At 56.1% G+C, this 23059-nt stretch overlaps 1 protein-coding gene across 1 annotated transcript; it reads left to right on the plus strand.

The window, feature by feature from the left end:
- Positions 1 to 5123: 5123 nt before the first annotated feature.
- Positions 5124 to 20634, plus strand: LOC130876134 (dual specificity mitogen-activated protein kinase kinase 2). The gene is made up of 11 exons (XM_057772583.1): positions 5124 to 5443; positions 7184 to 7394; positions 12616 to 12762; positions 15060 to 15137; positions 15620 to 15671; positions 15778 to 15902; positions 16013 to 16226; positions 17444 to 17508; positions 18196 to 18257; positions 18751 to 18796; positions 19480 to 20634. Exons 1-11 carry the CDS (start codon positions 5352 to 5354, stop codon positions 19588 to 19590), a joined length of 1203 nt encoding a protein of 400 aa, XP_057628566.1. The 5' UTR covers positions 5124 to 5351; the 3' UTR covers positions 19591 to 20634.
- Positions 20635 to 23059: the final 2425 nt, after the last annotated feature.

Genomic DNA, 23059 nt, shown 5'->3' on the forward strand with positions numbered 1-23059 from the left:
CACAGGACACAGTATGTCATGGCGGCCTGAGCTACAGGAGACACTGCCCCCCCTACTTACTTACTGAAGACAATCTCTTGCCTACAGGCCCTGAGGCTTGTCTCTGTGGCAACTCTAAATTCCATGAAATTGATGACCAGTGCCAACCACTATATTTGTTTGCTGCCATTTTATGGAGATGGCTTGCCCGTGTGCCCCACGCTGGATCCAGATCACGAGCCTTAGCCTCCCCTATGCTGGGGTGATGCCCGAGCTGTAAAGGCGGGAGTTTGCGTGTGTGTGTGTGTGTGTGTGTGTGTGTGCGTGTGTGATGTGTGCAGGTGTGTGTGGTGTGCATGTGTGTGTGTGTGCAGTATGTGTGTGTGCTGCCGTACGTGTGTATGTGTTCACATGTGTGTGCCACACTGTTCCTATGGAGGCTGGACAGTTACTCCCAGGGCTCATGTCTCCTGTGTATGCCAGGGACTGTACGCAGGCCCTTGAGTCGAGGGTCAGTGCCTTTTTTTTTTTTTTTTTTTTTTTTGGTTTTTCGAGACAGGGTTTCTCTGTGGCTTTGGAGCCTGTCCTGGAACTAGCTCTGTAGACCAGGCTGGTCTCGAACTCACAGAGATCCGCCTGCCTCTGCCTCCCAAGTGCTGGGATTAAAGGCGTGTGCCACCACCGCCCGGCTTATTTACTTATTTTTGAGAAATGGTATTTTTCTTTTTAAAAATGTTTTTATTGAGCTATACATTTTTCTCCCCTCCCCTCCCTTCTTCTCCACTCCCCTCCTACCCTCTCCCATGGTCTCCATGCTCCCAATTTACTCAGGAGATCTTGTCTTTTTCTACTTTCCATGTACATTAGATCCATATATGTCTCTCTTAGGGTCCTTGTTGTTGTCTAGGTTCTCTGAGATTGTGAATTGTAGGCTGCTTTTTTTCTTTCTTTCTTTTTTTAGTTTTTTGAGACAGGGTTTCTCTGTAGCTTTGGAGCCTGTCCTGGAACTAGCTCTTGTAGACCAGGCTCGCCTCGAACTCACAGAGATCCACCTGCCTTTGCCTCCCGAGTGCTGGGATTAAAGGCACGCACTACCACCGCCCGGCATGTTTTTTTTTCTTTATGTCTAAAAGAGAAATGTCTTTATACATTGTCCTGGCCAACCTGGAACTCACAGAGATCCTCTTTCAGAATTGTGAGCCACTGGGTTCGACTCCTTGCTGTTTGTTTATACGAGTGTCTCCTGTAGCTCAGGCTATCCGCTCATTAGATAACGAGGAGGACCTTGAAATCCTGATCTTCCCATGTCTACCTCCAGGTGCTGAGGGGCACTTGTCACTACTGTGCCTGGCCCACGGAGTGCTGGGGTAGAACCTAGGCCCTTGTGTGCCGGGTGAGCTCTGCCCACTGGGCCCCACGTCCTATACCTGCCCCATTTGGAACTAGGTTTCTGAATATTGCCTAGGCTGGCCTGCAGCTGGACAGGTGCACACACCTTCTCCTGAGCCTCACTGCCCTCTGAGCATCTTCTCCCAAATGGTGAACTGTGTCAGGTCAATTTCATTCAGTACGAATGGGGCCGGAAGACAAGTGCGGGAGATCCTTGCAGGGCCATCCAACCCCACACACACTCTGTGGTGTACGCATGCTCACCCATATGTCTACAAGTAAGAAAGTGGCGGTGATGGCGCACACCTTTAATCCCATCACTCTGGAGGCAGGAGCAGGCGACTCTGTGAGTTCCAGGAAAGACAGGCTGCACAGAGACATCCTGCCTCAAAGTAAAACAACGCAAGCAAGCCATGAGACCTCGTATCTTCTGTTTATGTGCAGGGATGGATTTAGCTGGTGCGTTAATCACTACCCAGCAGGGTTCTGGAGTGTCCGGACGGGAGAAGACGTTTTTCCAGCAACCTCAGCCACCACACAGGTGAGTCGTTCCACTTCTGCTCAGCAAGACAAGGGTCACCTTGAGTTAGCACTATCGGGAAAGCCATTACACAGTTATTCCTCGGAGTGTCTGGAACAAGGTGCCCGGAGGATGTTATTGGGGCTGGTGATAAGTCAGATACGGGCTGGGAAAGATCAGAGGTAAGGCAGGCAACAGCGAGGTGTGAGACGCCCTGCGCCCTCAGTCATAAACCTGCGAAGGGCTGAAGAGCTAGAAAACGGGGGAGAGTCAGCACACAGCCACCGGAGACAGGAGTGCCCAGTGCACGCCATTCCCACATCCACCGTGTCCGCTGAGCTGGATAGAGGCAGACACACCTCTGACATCTCGTTCTCCCTTAGACTAGTCAGAGCCACAAAACACGGTAACATGAGCCTGGGCAGAGGTCCACAGCAAGGACCAGTGATCTTCAAAGGCATAACAGCAGTTCAGTTTTTGTTATTATTATTTAGTACCAGGCATTAAGCCCAGGGTTTTCTAAGAGTTTCACCCCTGAGCACGCCCCCAGCCCCCAAAGGGGATTCTAAGCGGGGGTGGGGGTTTTCCCCCCTGACCACGCCCCAGCCCCTCACTGGGGGGATTCTAGGCGGGGCTCCATCCTGACCACGCCCTCAGCCCCCTCTCTGGGGGATTCTAGGCGGGGCTCCATCCTGACCACGCCCCTAGCCCCTCTCTGGGGATTCTAGGTGGGACTTCTCTGACCACGCCCCGGCCACCAGGGATACTTTTGTTGTTTTGGCATAGGGCACAATGTAGCCCCAGCTGGTCTGAAAATGACTAAGGTAGAGCAGGCTGGCCTTGAATTCTTGGAGCCGTCAGCCCCTACCTCCTAATGCTGGGACTTAAGGCATGGGCCACCACACCTGACTGCTCTTTGCTGTGACAGTGTCTGTCTTTATATGCTCTTTGCAACCTAAAGGCCTTTGAACTTGTTAAGTTCCTGCTTCTGCCCTTCAGGGTGCTTCCCTAGTGCAAGTGCAGTGGTAATCCCTGACCATTGCGCCACTGCCCACCATGGGCAGAAGAGGAACAGCCCAAGAGACAAGACACATCCAGCTTGGGGCGGAACGGCTCCATGGGTGTGCACTGTGCACTGCCGTAAAAGTTCCTGAAATTACACCTTCCAGAGGCTGCATTTATTACAGTCCATTACAGTCAATAACAGATTCCATGGAGCTGAAGTTCAGCTGGAGGTGCGGGAAGACAGGCGCGCAGCCTGTGATCCGATCCCAGGCCTGGAAGTGCACCGTGTTAGGCTACCAGGGAGGAGGCAGCTGGAGATGAGCCTGAGGGTCAGCAGGAGGGCTCAGCAGGTAGAGGACCTGAGTTTGCTCCCCGAGACAGAGGGAAACAGGAACCGGGTCCCAGACCTGCTCCAGGTGGAGCTGGTGGAGGAGGGCTTCCCGCGGAGCACCTGTGGTGACGTCACTCTGAGCGCAGTACTTTCCTACGCAGCACCTGGCCTGTGAACGACTTGACAAACTTATAAAACAATAACTGAGTGTGTTGGGGTGGGGTGGGGTCTGTCTCATGGGCTGAGCGCTCGTCTAGGTTCCGTTGCTGGGCTGGACCCCAACCCTTGATTGATTTCTGAGATAGTCTCAGTATGTACCCCAGGCTAGCCCCTTCTTCCTCAGCCTCCTGAGGGTTGAGGGACAGGTGACTTCTCTATAGTCTGTGACTGAGCTCTGTTGGATTTACTTCTTTATCTATTTAGAGACAGCCTGACTGAATAGCCCTTCCCATCCGGCGTGGAGCTCACTGCGATCTTCCCAGGCCCGTGTGTCACCACGCCTGGAGCCTTTGGTTTAACAACGGCACGGTGGCCGCACACACCTTTAATCCCAGCACTCGGGAGGCAGAGACTGGCGGATCTCTGTAAATTCAAGGCCACCCTGGCCTACCGAGCAAGTTCCAGAACAGCCTGGGCTACATAGACAAACCCCGTCTTGAAAAACCAAGAAAAACAAAAAAGTCTTGAATTGATTCTCAAAAACATGAAACTGCAAGGAGCTGGGGATGCGGCTTGGAGGTGGTGTGTCTGCATAGCATGGTGGAGCTTCGGAGAAGGCTGTGTGAACCAGGCCTGAGGACACATGTCTTTGTGTCAGGTCATAACAATACCTAAATCAACAAACAGATTTCCATGTGGCTGCTCAGAAGAGGCAAGAGCAGGGGCTCAATGAGGCATTTGTTCACTCCCAAACACCGGAGCATGACCCGAGACAAATGAACAAGCCCCCAGCGGGACGTCCACTGCGATGGAATATTATTCTATCCTCTGGTCTCTGTGAAATGAATCAGACAGAAAGTGACCCTAATCCGATTCAGACGGAAATTGGAATGGTTGGCTGCCAGGGACTGGGAAGGAAAGTGGAGTTCATGTTTTAGCCCGACAGGAGCTTCTGGTGACGCGATGGGGAAGGTCTGGGGTGTTAGCCTTCAGGCATTGTGTTGGACTGACCCGCTGGGTCCTGACAGAGTCATCAGCAAAGTCCCCTCAGAAAAGGCTTGACAGCCTCCTGTCTCGCTTTCCCCCCTCCACGTGAGCACTGTCACACGACGGACTCTCTCTCTCCCCCTCCCTCCGTGGATGGTCGCACAACAGTGGAAACATACTAGATGCTGAGACCAGAGGATTGGTGGGGGTGGGAGCGAAGCCCGGACAGTACAGTAACTTCCAGGACAGTGTGAGGTACTGAGACCCTATCTTGAAATAAAAAACAAACAGGAAGTACGGTTTAGTGGGCAGCACTCTTGCCCATCGGACACGACGCCCTAGCACCACAGAGCCAAGCAAGATGGCTCAGGCTTACCATCCGGACACTTGGGAGGATGAGGCAGGAGGATCAGAGGTTGAAAAGCCAGCTTCAACTACACAGTGACCGGGAAGCCAAGCCTAGGAAAAACACTAAAACCAGACAAGCCTGACTTGATTGATATTGCTCACACGAGGTCTGGAATGTTCCTGCTGGGCACTCCCTACACCCACACCCTGGAGCCCAGTTCTGGTGCAGCCCGTCCGTCAGCGCTCGTAATCCCGCCCCGCCCTTGCGACGCATGCGCAGCCGCGCGTGGGAGCCGGCCGATCGCATGTGCTCAGACGTAGCCCAGCGTCCGCCCTTTCTCCTTCAAGAGCAGGGGCGCCACAGCGCGCATGCACCTTAATTGAGGGCGGAGCCTCGCGGGGGACGATCTCGCGAGAACCCGGCCGGCAATCTCGTGGACGCCCCCTGGTCCTCGGCCTCCCGGCTGCGGTGCAGCGTCAGCTTCGCTCGGCCTCGGCGGCGGTCCGCTCACCTCGGCTCCCCGAGCTCGGCCGCCCTCCGCCGCCCGCCTGCCTAGGCCGCAGCCCCTGGCTCGCGTCGCGCCGCCCCCTATGGGCCCCGGCTGAGGCGCCACCGCCGGCCGCGGAGCCCTGATGCTGGCCCGGAGGAAGCCGGTCCTACCGGCGCTCACCATCAACCCCGCCATCGCGGAGGGCCCGTCCCCCACCAGCGAGGGCGCCTCCGAGTGAGTGGGCGGGGCCTCAGAAGGAAGGGGGTGGGGCCAGAGGCCGGGGCTGTGGTCTGAGGGGAAAGTGCAGTGGACGGAGGGGAGAGGGGCGTGGCCTCTGAGGACCAGAACAAAGCCCCGTGGGGGCGTGGCTTAAAAGGTGAGAGCCCTGTGGCCTGTGAGCTTAGAGGGGCGGGACCTGCGATGGGTGGGCGTGGCCGTAAGCACCCTGCCTTAAGAAGAAAGGGTCCAAAGTAACCAAGGGGTCTGGAGATGGCAATGGTTGAGGCACGGTGGAGATGGGGACAAGGGGCTGTGTCTGACAGGATGGCTCTTCGCGTACACCTCTGCTGGGAAACTGAGGGGGCGGGTGAGCACAAGAGAAAGGCATGCGTGCGTGTGTTGGGGCCACGAAAGGGGGATGGAGAGGAGCATAAGAGGAGGCGGGGCAGTTGGAGACCCAAGAAGGGGGAAGGGATGTGACATCTGAAGGGTCCGGGAGAGCGAGGCTTTCCAGGTGCGTGTGGGATGTGGTTAGAGTGTGACAGAGGAAAGGGCTGGCTAGCTCAGTCACACGAAGTGAGTGGAGCCTGCAGTGTCTAGCTGAAGACCCAGGAGGCAGGAGGTCCTGGCTTGTAGGGGCCATGGTGACCTAGTGGGAAGTGGGCGGTGCCCTGAGAGGTAGGCAGGGGTAACTAACTGACTCACTGTGGTGGGGTGGGATGAGGGGTCCAGAAAGAGGATCATCAAAGAAGGTTGGGTATAAGGGATTCCTGGGGGGAGAAGGCGAAGGCTGGGCTTCCTGAGGTGAGAGGGGTGTGTCCTAGGACAGGGTACCAGACCAGGGGATCCTCTGTAAGGAGAGCTGAGGTGAGGCCCCCCCGTGGGAATTTTGGTGTGATGGAAGGCCTCCCCACAGTACAGCAGAGTGGGGACCGTGGCATTACCTGAGAAGTAGGGTGGAGGGTCTTGGATGGCCTGGGGTGCTGGAGTTCTGGGAAAGGGTGTGGAGCTTTCCAGTCCTGAAGTCATAGTAAGGACGTGAGGTGGGGGGAGAGCCTTGAGACCTGAGCCCGCAGTGACGTCCTGGTGGTGCTGAGGACTCCCAGGGCTGGGTGCAGCCTGAGGTCCTGTGAGGCTGACCAGTATATCACCATCCTAGGGCGCTCACTGTGTGTGAGAGAACAGGGTGGGGTGGTGGCTTGTTTGAGGGTACCACTTCCCCATGGGTGGAGACAAATGGTGGGAACGAAGTTCTCTCAACTGTAAAAGCGTAGCCCGTGAGGCTGAGGCAGGCAGATCGCTAGTTCAAGCCAACTTCAGGTAAGTTCAGAGGCAGTCTGGGTAACTTTTAGACCCCATCCTAAAAGAGTCCCTGCCTAGAATTCCCCAGAGGGGCTGGCAGAGGTCATGCCTAGTGTGGGAGGCCTCAGGTTTTGATAGCATAATCACACACAAAATTAAATCACAGGCGTGGCTGCTGCCACCTTAGTCTCCTGCCTCTTAGCCTGGTTCTTGGCTGCAAAGCTACTTGAGATTCCCTCAGCAAAGACAAGGTCCTTGGCACACCTGGCCTCTGGCTCCTTCTTCTCCTGATGTGGTCTGGAGGTGTCATGGGTTCTCTGGAGCAGCTTATTACAATGCCTCCATACCTGGGGATTCAGCCTCCGTGTTTGGTAACCTGTGTTCCTTTCCTACACGGAGCGCAAGCATGGGTTTTGGGTACTTGGCTTACCCTCTACTCCTGGGGCTCTGCAGGGCGAACCTGGTGGACCTGCAGAAGAAGCTGGAAGAACTGGACCTGGATGAGCAGCAGAGGAAGCGGCTGGAGGCTTTCCTGACTCAGAAGGCCAAGGTTGGCGAACTCAAGGACGACGACTTTGAGAGGATCTCAGAGCTGGGTGCTGGTAATGGCGGCGTGGTCACTAAGGCCCAGCACAGGCCATCAGGCCTCATCATGGCCAGAAAGGTGAGGAGCTCAGGGTGGGCGCTCATGCGTTCTTCAGCTTCTCGTCAGTCTTGTGATGGTAGGGCAGGGTCTCACTGTGTATCCCTGGCTGTCTTAGAACTTGCTGTGTTGACCTGGAACTCACAGATTACCTGCCCCTTCCACACTCTAGAGCTGAGGGTGTGGAGTATTGGGGAGTGCTGGCCTAGCACGCTCCAGACCCCAGATGTTGTAGCAGGACCTCCCACGCCTCTTCCTCACCCAAGAAAACCATCGCCAGGACTGGACTGTGAACTACTGACCGCTGGCTAGAAAACGGCCTCATGTGGAGTTCGTGTGTCTGTGTGGGAGCCTTGGCCCAGTGGGACAACTGGGCCTGGGTTCAGTTCCCAGCACCCATATGGTGGCTCGTGGCCGTGGTTGCAGGGATCTGACACCTGCACAGTGCACACATGCAGTCAGGCACCAGTGCACATGAAACAGCAACAAGCAAGAGTACAATGTCCTCCTGATCTGCGTGTGGCGTGCTGGGCCAACCCGGCTGCATAGGACCCTGCATGAGACTAAGCCAGTCCAGCACTCTGGTCTGCAGAGGAGCAGTGCTGGGGCCTGCACATGCGCACAGCAGGAGCGCTGGGGCCTCTGGAGCAGGGGGGTTAACCCAGGCCTCCAGACACCAGACATACTCTGACTGCGGAGAATGAGCAAGTGCCTGTGAAGCAGGGTCGGCCTCCACGTTGGATCCTCAGAGGAACCCTCAAGGCCACTTTGGAGCGGTGTCCCTGCTTCCCACCTCCTGTTAATTGGATGAGACCCATCCTGTCACCTTTTGGTCGCCTGCTTTTCTTTGTTTTGAAAGCACACAGCCTCTGCCTCACAGAGCGCCATTCCAGCGCAAGGAGGCTGGTTCAGGAGCATGCTAGGCCCCAGGGCTTCGGCTGCAGGATTCCAGCCAGCTGAAGAGGAACCGACCTGCCTGCTGGGTCCTCGCCCTTAGTGCCAGGAGGCCCATGAGGTGTGGAAAGGTGAGATAAGGATACAGCCAGTGGTGAGTTGCTGGGGAAATCGTATCTTCCCTGCCCGGGGTCTCTTGACCAGTATGCACTGCTGCACCCTGGAACCTCCTCCTGCTTCACGCAGAGAACCACTGTGGCACTCAGAGGGCAGCAGGGGATTCTGAAGAGGTGGCCCAAGTCCTTGTGGGGACCCAGGAGTTCCCTGACATCTGGATGCAGGTCACCTCTGTCTGGAGCCACTTTGAGAGTTGTCCACACTGCCCCTTGGCCAACATACCCTTCTCTGCCCCTGTGATTATCTGCCCTGATGGACCATACAGAAGACCCAACATGTCTGCACGCTCCACTTTGGCTTTCTGTGACTAGTCCCACCTCCAGTGACATCCTTGACCTACACTCCCAGTCCCCTTGTGACTTGGGCCAGGCAGGGTCAGTGGAACTCAAGTGGCGCTGTAACACACCTGGGTTGAAGCGGCTTCTTCATGACAAGTGACTTTTCTGCCCAAAGCTTGTGTAACGCAGAGGCCACATCTCAGTGCCACCAGCTCCCTGACGGGCAGATGTGCGGAGCTGGCGTGTGATTGCCGCAAGCTGATGTCAGGCCTATGGCACAATGAGAGGGAGCCTGGGACTGCATTAGGATTCCATATTCCGTGGTCCAAGCTCTGCACCGGCTGTCAAGACATTTGTCAAAGGGAGGGCCTCCTGAATCATTTGCACTGTAGGCTCCGCCCATCTTGCTGACTCTGCTTCTAATCACAGGAAGTGATGTCCAACCCTTTCATCTCATCTCCCTAGTGGAGGAGGATGGCCCTACTTAAGGGCTGTCCCCACTGCCAGCAGGGGACACACACAGACCCACAGTCAGGCTTGTACCAGAGGCAGTTCAGGTGTTTCCACACAGATCCAGGTCCCCTGGGAAGCCAGGACTGTGTTCAAGCTGCACAACAAGATGGCATCCTTACCTCCTAGTCATCACTGCCGTTGCTGAGCAACCCCTCAGTGCCAGGAAGCAGCCCCAGTCCTGGCTCACCTACCTGGCAGCGGCTGCCATTGGGAGCTGGACATCAGTGGACGAGACGGTGGTAACACCTGTACCTGCTTCTCCTCAGGGCTGGTGTTCCTGTGGGAACTCACTGTGCCGCCCCTGCTCCTGTCAGTACGCCTCTGATGTCACACAGGCACCTGACAACTGAGAGCCTCCCTCATCTGCGGCCGTGCCCAACTCGGAAGGTCTGCTGCGCCCCGGGTCTCTGCTCTGCATTCACTGCTAGCTCTCCCGAGGTTCTCAGAGCGGACCTGGACCCCCACAGGTCCTGGTCATGTGAGCACCAGGAGATGCAGGCCCACCACACAAGCCCATGCCCAAACACTGGAGTTCCTGGAACTGAGGCAGACAGCTTGGGCTTACCATGGTTGTGGGGTGAGCCAAGTCGGAGAAGCGTGGGAGGCAGAGCCAACCTGGGCTACTCTTCTAGGCCTGCTTGAGCATTTGGGGTTCTGAAATGTTTGTGGTTCTCACGAGGGCTGCTCGTCCTTTGTGTGTAGAACCCTGTTTCCACGTGTTGTGCCCGCTTCTGTAGTGGTGTGGCTTTGAGGAGAGATCTTTTTTGTCCTTTTGAGACAGTATCTTGCTATGTAGCTGTGGTTGGTTATTTTAAAACTTGCTCTGTAGACCAGGCTGACCTCAAACTCAGAGATCCACCTGCCTCTGCCTCCCGAGTGCTGGAATTGAAGGGATGTACCACCATGCCCGGCATGGTTTTAACTTTTCAAAAAATAATAAACGGGGCTGGAGAGATGGCTCAGCGGTTAAGAGCACTGACTGCTCTTCCAAAGGTCCTGAGTTCAATTCCCAGCAACCACATGGTGGCTCACAACCATCTGTAATGAGGTCTGGTGCCCTCTTCTGGCCTGCAGGCACACACACAGACAGAATATTGTATACATAATAAATAAATAAATAAATAAATAAATAAATAAATAAATATAATAATAAACATAGAAAAGTGTGTCTGTGGGTGCCCAGAGGCGAGAAGAGGCCACTGGCCCCACTGCAGTCCTCACAGACAGAATATTGTATACATAATAAATAAATAAATAAATAAATAAATAAATAAATAAATAAATAAATAAATAAAAATAAATAAATAATAATAAACATAGAAAAGTGTGTCTGTGGGTGCCCAGAGGCGAGAAGAGGCCACTGGCCCCACTGCAGTCCTCTGCAGGTAGAGTTCCGTGTGGCTGTGAGTGGCTGCATGGGTGCCAGAAGCACCTCAGGACCCATGCAAGAGCAGGAAGTACTCTTAACCACTGAGTTGTCTCTGCAGCCTGGTTTGTGTTTTGAACCCCAGAGTGACTGTCGTGTTGGCTTCTGATGAAACGGGGCTGTGGGACAGCAGGCTCTGCCCAAGTGGCCATTTGGAGCAAGTCCCCAGATGCAGGTGCCCCTGAATCAGAGCCTTTTCAGTGTGTGGGTGTGTGTTGGGATGCTCTCACTGCGTGACCCTGGGGAGGAGGGAGCATCACGAAGCATTCCTTTGGCCTGCTGGGATGGCTGGCGGGGTGGTGCTGGGCACCCTTGTTGGGGTCAGCCTTAGTTACAGATCTTTGCAGGACCTACAGGGACCACAAAGCCACAGGGGTACTTCGTAGGCATCTCCGCTGTGGCTATGGCCACCAGAGTCACCCTCATCTGTCCTAAGTTCAGTTGGCTCCCTCATGTTCCAGTGCCCTCCCCTAGGTGTCTCTTTGTCCCCTGCGAAAAGACCTCCCCAGTTTACCCCACCACCCTTCCTCCTCACTAGCCACGCTAGTGACACCTGATGGCGGTTTCTGTGCTGGTCCACAGCGGGCATTTCCACCTCAGCCCATCTCTCCCCAACCTCTGACCCCTGCCTTGCCCATGCAGAGACTTCCTTAGTCTCTGGGCCACCCACGTGCCCGTGGCCTTCTGTGGAGCAGGGGGGTGCCTCGTTTTTCCTGATGCTGCCCCATGGGCCCTGGGGTGCCCTGTTTACCTTACAGGCTCCACATGTGTTTCCTGACTAGCCACACCAGCTTCTGGTGGTGACACGTGCCCTCCCCTGGCAGATTCAGAGACTTGGGTATCTCCTGTATGGCTGCTCGCCCTGGGCGCCAGGGTCCAGGCCTGTGCACTCTGGCCGCTCTCACAGCGCTCTGGACTCCTGGGAGGGCGGGAGGGTGAGTGGGCCTGGCCTCTGAGCAGAGCTCTGCTCTGGAGATGGCAGGCCTGTAGGAAGACAGGGCGCTGCTAGTGCCTGGTGCATGGGGTAGCTTGGCCGACACGTGATTCACGTGAGCCTGGTGTATTTTCCCCTACAAGAATACAACAGTGACTTCCTCCCTTTTGTTTTTTTGGTTTTGTTTGTTTGTTTGATTTGTTGGTTTTTGGTTTTCCTGAGACGGGGTTTCTCTGTGTAACAATCCTGTCTGTTCCTGGAACTCACGCTGTAGCCCAGGCTGGCCTCAAACTCACAGTGATCCTCCTGCCTCTGCCTCCCAAGTGCTGGGATTAAAGGCGTGTGCATCATGACCGCCTAGCTCTACTTCCCCCCCCCCTTTTTTTTTTTTTTTTGGTTTTTCGAGACAGGGTTTCTCTGTGGCTTTGGAGCCTGTCCTGGAACTAGCTTTTGTAGACCAGGCTGGTCTCGAACTCACAGAGATCCGCCTGCCTCTGCCTCCCGAGTGCTGGGATTAAAGGCGTGCGCCACCACCGCCCGGCTCCCCCCCTTTTTTTTAAAGACGGATTGACTGATTGATTGATTGATTGATTTATAGGGCAACAGGTCTCATTACAGACAGTTGTGAGCCACCATGTGGTTGCTGGGAATTGAACTCAGGTCCTCTGGAAGAGCAGCCAGTGCTCTTAACTACTGAGCCATCTCTCCAGCCCTGCTTTCCCTTTTTTAAACCTTCACTCTAAGCCAGTTTTACTGGAAGACACCTATTCTAGATTTCATGCGGAGGACCCTCCACATTGAGTGTCAGCTGCCCCTGCTCGTGGTGGATAATGTCCCAGTGTGTGGACAGGCGTGCTGTGTGCCCGTCATCCATCTGGGGACCTAGTCTTACCCACTCACTGAGAGCCCGTGTAGACAATGTCCTCCCTCTCACAGGCACATGCCTGGTATTGGGTCTGTGAGGGCTTGGTGGCCAGAACACCCCTCCCTCCTCTGAGCAGCCGCCCTTCCTCCTTGCAGCTGATCCACCTGGAGATCAAGCCAGCCGTCCGCAACCAGATCATCCGGGAGCTGCAGGTGCTGCACGAGTGCAACTCGCCCTACATTGTGGGCTTCTACGGGGCCTTCTACAGCGACGGCGAGATCAGCATCTGCATGGAGCACATGGTGAGGCTCTGTCCCCATCTGCCAGGCAGTGTTGTGCTGTGTCATTCATGGTCTTGGGATCCCGGGCAGTCTGTAGGGTGTGGTCCCCACACTAAGCCCGTGGGAAGTGGGTTCCTGCTCCAGTCGGTGTTTGTGCTCTCTGGGCTGGTGAGAACACCTAGGTAAGTGGGCCCTCAGCTTCAGATGGGAGCTACACACCTCACTCTCTGGACTGTTATAGTCTGGGTCTTCAGGCGTGGGCAGGATGGAGGGTTGGGGCCAGCAAGAACCCTGCCCAGTCCCTGCTGAGCCAGGCACCAGACCTGAGATTCCCTTGCAAGGATTGGTGGCTGCTGTGGCCCCTGGGGTAGGCTGCCCTCACTTGGTATTAGGGGTGTGCACGCATGTACCCTGAGAACCTGTCACTTACAGGAGCATGCAGCTGTGGCCTCTGATGCAGCTCTGTAACTCCCATGTTATGGTGGCTCATATTCACAAGACCTTGGGAAGGGCACAACACCCGGCCCTATCTGTGTCCATGAACTGAGGCCTGGCCCTGGGCTGACAGGACCTCTGGTCTCCACCCACAGCTTGTGTACACAGAGAGCTTATCCAGCCCCAGCTTGAGAGAAGGCTCCTGTGGGCAGAGCTGCTTGCCCCACACCTAGATACCAAGGAGGAAGGGAAGGAAGAAGCTGGGTCCTGCTGTGCCCATCCAAGACCATTTCCTACGAGGGCCGCCTCTCAGAGGGCCTGCCCCCCCACCACACTGCAGACCCAGCTGTTACTGTAGACAAGAAGCTGTGTGTGTCATTAGTGCCGCACGCCTGCTCGAAGCCCGCTGGAGAGTTGAAACTGTTCTTGCGGTCTGCGTGGCAGCTGCAGAGGGATGGAAGGCACTGAAGGAACACCATGTCAGGGAAAGCTAAGGTTCCAGGACTCAGCCCTCAGCCTGACTTCTCTGTGTTTGAGTCCCTCGAAGGAAACTGTGATGCTCTCTGATGTAGTTGGCATTTTCCTTGGGCAGTCCGTCAGCTCCTAAATAAAGACACAGAGACTTGCCAGTTATGAATGCTCAGCCTTAGCTTAGGCTTGTCCCACTAATTCTTTTAACTCAGTTTAACCTGTTTCTTTTATCTGCAATTTGCAGTGGGGCTTTTTACCTTTCTTCCTTTCTGTATGTAGTACTCTGTGGCTGGCTGAGTGGCCCCTGGCGTCCCCCTCCCAAACCTAAATTCCTCCTCTTATCCAGTCTCTCTGCCTGGAAGTCCTCTATACTTCTCCTCACTGTTGGCCGTTCAGCTCTTTATTGGACCAGTCAGGTGCCTTAGGCAGGCAAGGTGAAACAGCAGCATGTCTTTCCATAACTAAACAAATGCAGCATGAACACATGCAACACGTGCTTGCTTCGTTAGCAGATATCCTGCAACACTGATGGTGGCAGTCTCTAGAGCACTGGGCACGTGCAGGGACCAGCAGGTGGCGTCTGCAGTTCCCCGTCTGGGACACTATGACCAGGCTGTGATCATCTGAACTCACTCCCAGGGACTTTGAGCCATGCCTGGGGATGTGCGTAACTGTCACGCTAGGGGAGCTCAGGTGTCAAGTCAGGGACAGGTCAGTCAGGCCTCAACAACACCCTGCAGGGCCCAGGGTGGGCTAACAGAAGCCTTGGCCCTTGCTGCCCTCAGTAGGCAGCTGTCTGTTCTTTCCGGTGTCCAGCCAGCGTCACCTCCAATCTCCCAGTTCATAGCAACAGAGCGTAGGGCTCCAGTGACCCAATGCCCAGTGGCACAGGTCCACCTGGTGATAGTCTACCTGTCGTTCAGCAGCTTCAGAGATGGCCAGGTCTTTTGCACCTGCCTTGTGTGTCCCACTGAGCACTGGGGAGGCAGGGGCAGGGGAATACACACGGGGCTCAGGAGCACAGGAAGGGGCCCGTTTTAACCTCATTTTCTGACGTCCTGTTTTCCTGTGTCAATTTGGAAATGCACACAGGTGTGACAACCTGGCAGTGACTGCCCAGTGTCCTGGCCCAGCTAGAGTCAGGACATGATTTCCTCATCTGTTGAGTAGAGTCAGGGCCATGTCCTGGGTCTGAGAACCAGCCAGGACAGATGACTGTGAGCCAGGCCTGTCACATCCTGCCCACCACTTTCCCTCGCTGTCCTGGTGCGAGGAGCTGGCTCTCAACAGAGGTTCAGGGTTCTGCAGCCTCCCATATCATATGCCTGCTTGAGCGCCTGCAGAGAATGCAGGCTGCTGGTGGCTGGGTTTCTTGACAAGGCCGGCTCCTCAGCTGCTGTCTCTGTGTACAGGATGGTGGCTCACTGGATCAGGTTCTGAAGGAGGCCAAGCGGATCCCTGAGGACATCTTGGGGAAGGTCAGCATTGCGGTGAGTTCTCCAGCTGCTGTTACTCCGACAGCAGCCTCTCCCTGGGAGACTAAGCAGGTCATGTCCTAATCCACTTGGGGTCCTCTGCTCTCCCCTCCATGACTACACCGAGCTGAGTGTGGTGGCATGCACCCACCTAGCGTTCAGAAGCCAGGGGCAGCCTGATCTATGTAGCGAGTTCCAGGTCAGCTAGGGTTACAGAAAAAATTCCAGGCCTGGTACCACACACCTGTCATCTCAACAGTTGAAGGGCCAAGACAGGAGGATTGCAGTGAGTTTGAGGCTACCCTCCACCCTGGACTTTCAAATACAAACAGTGACCATGTGCTTGCCACGGATGGCTATGAGGGGCTTGGGTCCTTAATGTGTCACCCACCTGCCATGGCTGGGGAGGTTCATCACAGCCCAGAGCTGGTGCCATTGGCACAGAAGCTACCCAGGTCTGACCCAAGTGGTGGGTCACCATGCTGTCTTCCCTGCAGGTGCTCCGGGGCCTGGCATACCTGCGCGAGAAGCACCAGATCATGCACAGAGGTGAGTGGGTCCAGGCTTGTGTGGGCAGGACCTGGGCACAGAGGTGATTGGGTCTAGGCTTGTGTGGGCAAGCCCGGGCACAGCCTCACCCCAGTACTCTCTCTAGACGTGAAGCCCTCCAACATCCTGGTGAACTCTCGTGGCGAGATCAAGTTGTGCGACTTCGGGGTGAGCGGCCAGCTGATTGACTCCATGGCCAACTCATTTGTGGGGACGCGCTCCTACATGTCTGTGAGTGTCCTGGCCCCCCTGCACATCCTCACCGGGGTCCATATGTGGTTGTGTGCATGGCCCCTGTCTGGTTATGCCAACCCCAGCTCTGTCCCTGTCTCCTCCGACAGCCAGAGCGGCTGCAGGGCACGCATTACTCTGTGCAGTCAGACATCTGGAGCATGGGACTGTCGCTGGTGGAGTTGGCCATCGGAAGGTACCCCATTCCCCCACCTGATGCCAAGGAATTAGAGGCCAGCTTTGGCCGGCCTGTGGTCGATGGCGCAGATGGAGAGCCCCATAGTGTCTCACCGCGGCCCAGGCCGCCCGGACGCCCCATCAGCGGTATGGGACAGGGCAGCTAGCTGGGGAGGGACGGGTAGGGGACCAGCTGCTGCTCTGCTGTCCGTTGGCCAGGGCAGGCTGTAGTCGCAGTCCTCAGACTCCTGGGCTTCCCGGGGACAGAACTGCAGGCAGCAAGCGCCTCGTCAGCTGCCCAGGGCAGCCACACCTGTTGTTGCCAGCTGAAAGGCCCGGAACTCCACTCTGGGTCAGGCCTTGGCCAGCTGCTAGGTTTCCCAGCATTTCCTCATGAAACTGTGTAAATGGGGGCTGGGGTGCAAAAGGAGCCAGACATTGCCTGCAGCCTGCCCCTCAACCCAGTGCCATCCCGGTGCTGGGGCCTCCGCTGGCACAGGAAGGGCAGACCAGTTGCCAGGAGTCCTGGGGATTCAGTCCAGCCCTTCGAGTGGCCACCTTGGCCACTGAGGGTCAGGGACAGAGTCCTGGTGTGGGGATAGAGCCTCTGCAGAGCACTGGATGCTGGAATAAGCAACTTGTTGGGTGTGCGTGTCTTTGTGACTTCTGAGACAGGACAGGCACTGAGCCTGTCTCCTGAAGGCCCTGCTGCCCCGTGATGAACATGCGACCGCCCCTAAAGGAGGCCATACTCTTATGTGGGCTGTCGCCAGCCCCGGTCACCTCTGGACCTTTTCTGTGCCATGGTCTTACTAAGCACAGTGTTTGGGAGGTCCCTGCATGTGGCTGGACTTGCTGGGTGGGCGGTGTGTGATTCTCGTGCCCTTAATGAGCCCCTCCCCACCCTGTGCTCTTGCTGGCTGTTCGCCCTGACCCTGGATTGCAGGCCATGCTCCTCAGCTAACCCCTTCTTGATGGTACCAGGGGTCCCAATCCCCTGGTGAGCTGGGGTGACAACAGGCCAGCTCCTGGCCAGCACCTTCCCTGCCTAAGTCCCAAAGCAGCACCCTATGGCAGGATGGGCAAACAACCCAGTTCAGCTGCTGGCCACCAGGGCCTTGGGCAAGGGTCACCACCCGCCAGCCTCCTGTTCCAGGTCCTCAGCAGCTGCTCTGCAAGGTCACATCAGTGTCCTTGCTTGGTCACCAGACCCTCCCCCACCTGCCAGGCCTGCAGAAGCCAGGGCTGCGACTGACGGACTGGAAGCATCCCCAGCCTGTACGAGTGCAGGGGTGAGGCCGGACAGGGCCACCTTTCAGTTTCGTCTCCCACCCCCAGTATCTGTTCTTTGTCCTGCCAAGTAGGTCATGGGATGGACAGCCGACCTGCCATGGCCATCTTTGAACTGCTGGACTACATCGTGAATGAGGTGTGTGCCCCTGGGCTTCGGCCACTTTGCTCGGGGAGTTAGCTGTGGATGGGAGGGAGCTGCCGCCTGCTGTTGCCGCTGCTGTGCCACCTCCATAGAAAAGGGGGGAGGCCATGGAAGAGCTCCTGCCTAGAATCCCCCAGTGAGCATGAGGGGCTGGGTTAGCTCCTCCGTGTTCCCGCCCTCCTCTGGGAAGTTGCTGCCCTCCCTCGTATTTGGGCTCAGAGAGCTCCTAAGGCAGGCTAGCTTCTAACCAGACTGAGGCAAGGGCATTGAGTTTAGTCACATAGTGACTTCCAGGTAAATCTTGGCTACAATACGAGACCCTAACTCAGAAGCATAAACAGCAGATAATGGAACAAAAACTCCAAGCAGGTCTCCAGAAAGGACAAGGTCTAGGAACACTGGCAGACATGAGCTTTGGACCCTGCTTGCCTGCTGTGGCTGAGCCTGGGTGGGGATGTGGCTCGTGACAGGATGGCCACTGCTCCTGGCTTTGACTCCAGTTCAGCCAGCACTTCTCCCAGGGTCCTGGAGCCACCCTTCACAGGAAGGACTCAGCCTTTGCACAGGGTGTCCCTGCCCGCCTACTTGATAGTGTTGAGAAGCTGAACTGCAGGAACCCAGCACAGTGAGGGAGTGGCCAGCATCCCTGCAGACCCCAGTGATCCTTCCCTTCCTCCACAGCCGCCTCCCAAACTGCCCAGCGGTGTGTTCAGCTCGGACTTCCAGGAGTTTGTGAACAAATGGTGAGGTGGGCCCAGGGATGGTGAGGCAACCGCAGTCCACTGTGCTGTCGGGGGCACATGTCCCCATACCTGGGGGCATACACACAGCTCCCACCCAGTGGACATCTGGGGGGTCAGCTGAGCCGTTTGATCCCCAACCGTTGAAGTATGGTCAGTGTGGTGAGGTATTTCCCAAGCACAGCGGCCAGCTGCTTGTGTGCTGGGCAGTAGAGCCCTTTGCCTTCGCTAGTTCATTAGAAACTTAGCTATAGCCGGGCAGTGGTGGCGCACGCCTTTAATCCCAGCACTCGGAGGCAGAGGCAGGTGGATCTCTGTGAGTTTGAGCCCAGCCTGGTCTACAAGAGCGAGTTGTACACAGAGAACCGAGAACCGTCTTGAAAAAGAAAAATGAAAATCGGGCTACTGGTGGGCAGACCCCTGCCCACCCACACCACCCCTTAGAATGCCTGAGCGTAGCTCCTGAGTGACTCTCTTATCTTATCCCCCGTGCTAGCCTCATTAAGAACCCAGCGGAGCGGGCGGATCTGAAGATGCTGATGGTGAGTGGAGGTGCCCGAAGCCTGGGGTCTGGGGGCTGTCTGATGGGCCCCTGATGCTGGCATTGTCTGGACGTGAAAGACTCTCTAGGCCTACGCCCTGGAAGGCCCCTCCCACAGGGTGGGACTTAGGGCAGACTCAGCACCCCCACCGGACAGGCCTAATCTGAGTTAAGCCCCATCTGTCTATTTCTTAGGCTCCTGAGAAAGAAAACGGTGCTGGTTATGGGTGTGTGCACCCCTGCCCACTCCAGAGATGGATGCAGGCCTCATAGCTGGGTGTGGTGGCGCATGCCTGCCATGCCAGCCTAGGGAACTTGGCTCATGCACACACCTTTATGGCACTCAGGGAGTTTAAGCTTGAGGATCAGAATTTGAAGGTCATCTTTGACTACATAGACATGTTGTAAGGTTAACGTGGACCATGTTTGACGAGAGAGAGAGAGAGAGAGAGAGAGAGAGAGAGAGAGAGAACGCCAAGATGGAGCAGTAGGGTGGCCTTGCCCCCTGTGACCAGGCTGTGCGCTTCTGTGTCCTATCTCACCCAAACTATCACGTGAAGGGCGTGGCCATCCTGCCCCAGCTCACCCTCAGCCAGCCTTGGAGATGAGCCACTGTACAGGTCAGGGACACCCACCTGAACAGGGCTGGGGTCTGGGCCCTGACTGTCGCCTCGTCTCTTTCAGAACCATGCCTTCATCAAGCGCTCGGAGGGGGAGGAGGTGGACTTTGCAGGCTGGCTGTGCCGAACCCTGCGGCTGAAGCAGCCCAGCACACCCACGCGCACCGCAGTGTGACCGCCATTGCCCAGCAGCCTCTGTGCCCTTGTCCCTGTCGGCACGGTGGCCACCTCTGGGGACAGTGAAGCTGTGTGTTGTGCAGGGGACCTGCTTCCTGCGTCTGAAAACCAAACAAATGGAGAGAGAAAGCTGCCCCTGTGCTCCTGGCCCATTGCTCGCTATCCGCGCTCACTCGCTCGCTCACTCACGGGGTGGAAGAAGGCGGGGCCTCCTTCCCAGAAAGGGTATGGGAGCAGGGGTGCCTTCTGTGCCCTGTGCTGAGCTGATGGAGCGCCATGCACAGAAAGTGCCCTGCTGCGCTCGGGCAGAGACCCCAGCCAGTCTGGGCGGCCCTGTCACCTCTGCCCACCCACCAAGCACAGTCAAACTCAGCCCCAGTGGGCTGTGAGAAAGTAGAGAGGCCTCTTCCAGTTTCCACAGCTGCGGCTGAGCACACCTCCCACGTGCAGAGGTCACATGTGCTGACGTGGGCTTGGACCCAGAGCCGGCACTGTAGAAGTGCTGGAACTTGGGATCCACAAAAGTCCTGAAGCGGGTTCTGTCTTCCACCAACACTGCTGTGGTCCTGCCCAGCTCAGCTGCAGAGCCCCCAATTGCTAGGAATGGGATACCCCGAGAGGGGCCAAGAAACAGGGAGTGAGTACACAGTACAAAGGGGGATGGGACATCCCTCCACCTCACTGCCATGAATCTTGTGGGAAGGCTAAGACAGGAGGACGGCATGTTCTAGGCTAGCCTGAGTTCCATAGTGAGAGCACACCAGGAATCGGGCTCTTACAGGTTTGTGTTTTCTTGTTTGTTTTTCCAGACAGGATTTCTCTGTATAGCCCTGGTTCTCTTGGAACTTGCTCTGTAGACTGTGCTGGCCTTGAGCCCAGAGAGATCTGCCTCCCAAGCCTGCCTTTGTGTTGGAGACACAAGCTCTCTGCAACCTAGGCTAGCCTAGAGATGGAGTCTCCCCTGCCTCAGCCTCCTGAACAGTGCAGGGCAGGCATGAGCCACAGCTAGCCTTTCTTCTCCATGTGTTTCTCCTGCGTGCAGTTTTTATTTTTTTGTTTTGCTTTTGATGCAGGGTCTCCACATAGCCCGGCTGTCTTGAAAGTCATTACATAGACCAGGCTGACCTTGAACTTAGAGATCTGCCTGCCTTTCCTGGTGCCAAATTAAAGGTGTGCACTACACCCTGGCAATTAATCGTTTTTGAGACGGGTAGCCTAGACTAACTTGTGACTCATACTGCCCCCACCTCCTCAGTGCTGGGGTAGACCCCGGGTCCCTAACAGCACTCTGAAGCATTTGGTCAGGAGCACCTGAACCACCAGTAGTCTGTGTGACTGCTGCTGGACCCTGTTTTATTTAAAATGTGTCTTCTAACCTGGATTGTACTGTATGGACCAGCCTGTCCTCTACTGTCCTGTGCCCAGCCCTCCACAGAGAGCAGTGATGCAAGCCACTCAGCACATCCACCTGCCTTGGCCGATACCTGGCCTGCTGCCTCAGGACACCACTGGCTGGTTGTCCCCATGTCTCACTCCCTGCACTATCCCCATCCACTGCCTTAGCCTTGACTGGACTTGGGGTCCATAATTGTGCAGGCAGGCCTAGGGACCTGAGTTCGGATCCCAACTGCACAGCTAAGTCAGGCGTGGCCATGTGGACCTGAACACTAGGTGTTTGGAGGGTCCTGGGTGCTCAGCATCCAGCCATCCTGTGTTTGGATGCAGAGGCAGGTGGTCACCCAGGGATACACAGCCAGGTGTGATGCCCAGGAAATACACCTGGGGTCTGCTGGATGGGGTGGCTCTCAGCACTAGGAAAACTGAGACAGGAGGATTGTTACAAGTTTGAGACAAGCCTACAGAGTGAGACAGTTTCGGGCAATCACGAGACCAAGAACCAGCTGCAGCGGCAGCGTTCGCCTGTCCTCCCAGCCATTGGGATGCAGAGGCTGGGGGATTGGGTTCTATGCCCTGGTTTACATACGTGGTGAGCTCAGAGGTTAGCCTCAACTATGTGACAGGAAGCCGGGCGGTGGTGGCGCACGCCTTTAATCCCAGCACTTGGGAGGCAGAGGCAGGCAGATCTCTGTGAGTTCGAGACCAGCCTGGTCTACAAGAGCTAGTTCCAGGACGAGCTCCAAAACCACAGAGAAACCCTGTCTCAAAAAAGAAAAAAAAAAAAAAACTGACAGGAAGCCAAGAAGGGGCCATGTCATTTGTGCTGTCACCCCACCCCCAGCTGTGAGTGATCACCAGGTAGCTCAGTGTGACAGCTGACATCCCTGGGGCCCTCCACCACAGCTAGGGACGTGGGACATATGCAGAACAGTTCTTGCCTGGGAGTACCAGGGATGTTTCCCAGCATCTCACAGCAGTGGTGTTCCTTAGCCAGTGCTCCCAAGTCTCTGTGTCCAGACTCTGATACCCAGTACGGTGTGGGTACACAGGGAGAAGCATCTTGGAACCTTCTGGAAGGTGGACAGCAGCTGCCACCACCACCAGAACCCAGTTGTGGGCATCAGCAGCTTTCCAGAAGACAGGCTACTGCTGGCTCCCTCCCCCGTCTTCCCAGAGCAGGCTAGTCACCTCCCAGGCACCTGGACCCACAGGCCAAATGGCTCTGGGCATGGGTGCAAAGCCATGCTCGGGTTACCTGACTCCAGAGAGGGGTGACAGCGGGGCTGTGGTTTCCCATGGCTTCCCGGGAAAGGAGGGTCTGTAGGGCCAGCGGTGGGCCTCTCAGAACAATAGGCAGGTGAAGGAGGAGCCTGTCTCACCAGGCAATGCCCGGCGCTGTCACCTGCAACGTAGCTGTGCCCACAGAGTGGCTCTGGTTCACTGGGCAGGTAGAGGTGTAAGGCGGGGAGGGGGGTGAATATCAAGCTGAGACCTCACAGTTCAGGAACCTGAGGAAAACCTGGCACCTTGTCTGCCTCGGTTTCCCTGTCCTTAAAGAGTGGAGCACACTGACCTGGAAGCTAACCGTGGCTACATGGGACCTTACCTGGGCCTGGGGGGTGGGGGTGGGGGTCGGTGTTTTGGTGTTTACCATTAATCCCAGCACTTAGGAGGTAGAGGCAGGTAGATCTCTGTGAGTTCAAGGCCAGCCTGGTCTACAGAACAAGTTCCAGGACAGCCAGGGTTACACAGAGAAACCCTGTTCAAAAAAAAAAAAAAGTTGGCTATGGTGCTGGTCCTGCCTCTGTGGTGGGCATTCCAGTGCCAAGAGAAAGTCTCCTAGATGGCTATTGATACTGGCCTATAATTCAGGATTTGGTAGACTAGGCACAATTGTCCTGAATTCTAGGCCAGGCTATGCTATGGAGAGAGCCCGTTTCAGAAAATAAAATAGGGATTGGTGAGTTGACCTGGTCTGTGAAGTGCATGTGAAGTCTTGGACTCGCAAACCCTCAGAAAACCAGGCACGATGGCGCACGCCTTTAATCCCAGCACTCGGGAGGCAGAGG

The sequence above is a fragment of the Chionomys nivalis genome, chromosome 6 (assembly GCF_950005125.1).
Source record: "Chionomys nivalis chromosome 6, mChiNiv1.1, whole genome shotgun sequence".
NCBI classification, from domain to species: domain Eukaryota; kingdom Metazoa; phylum Chordata; class Mammalia; order Rodentia; family Cricetidae; genus Chionomys; species Chionomys nivalis.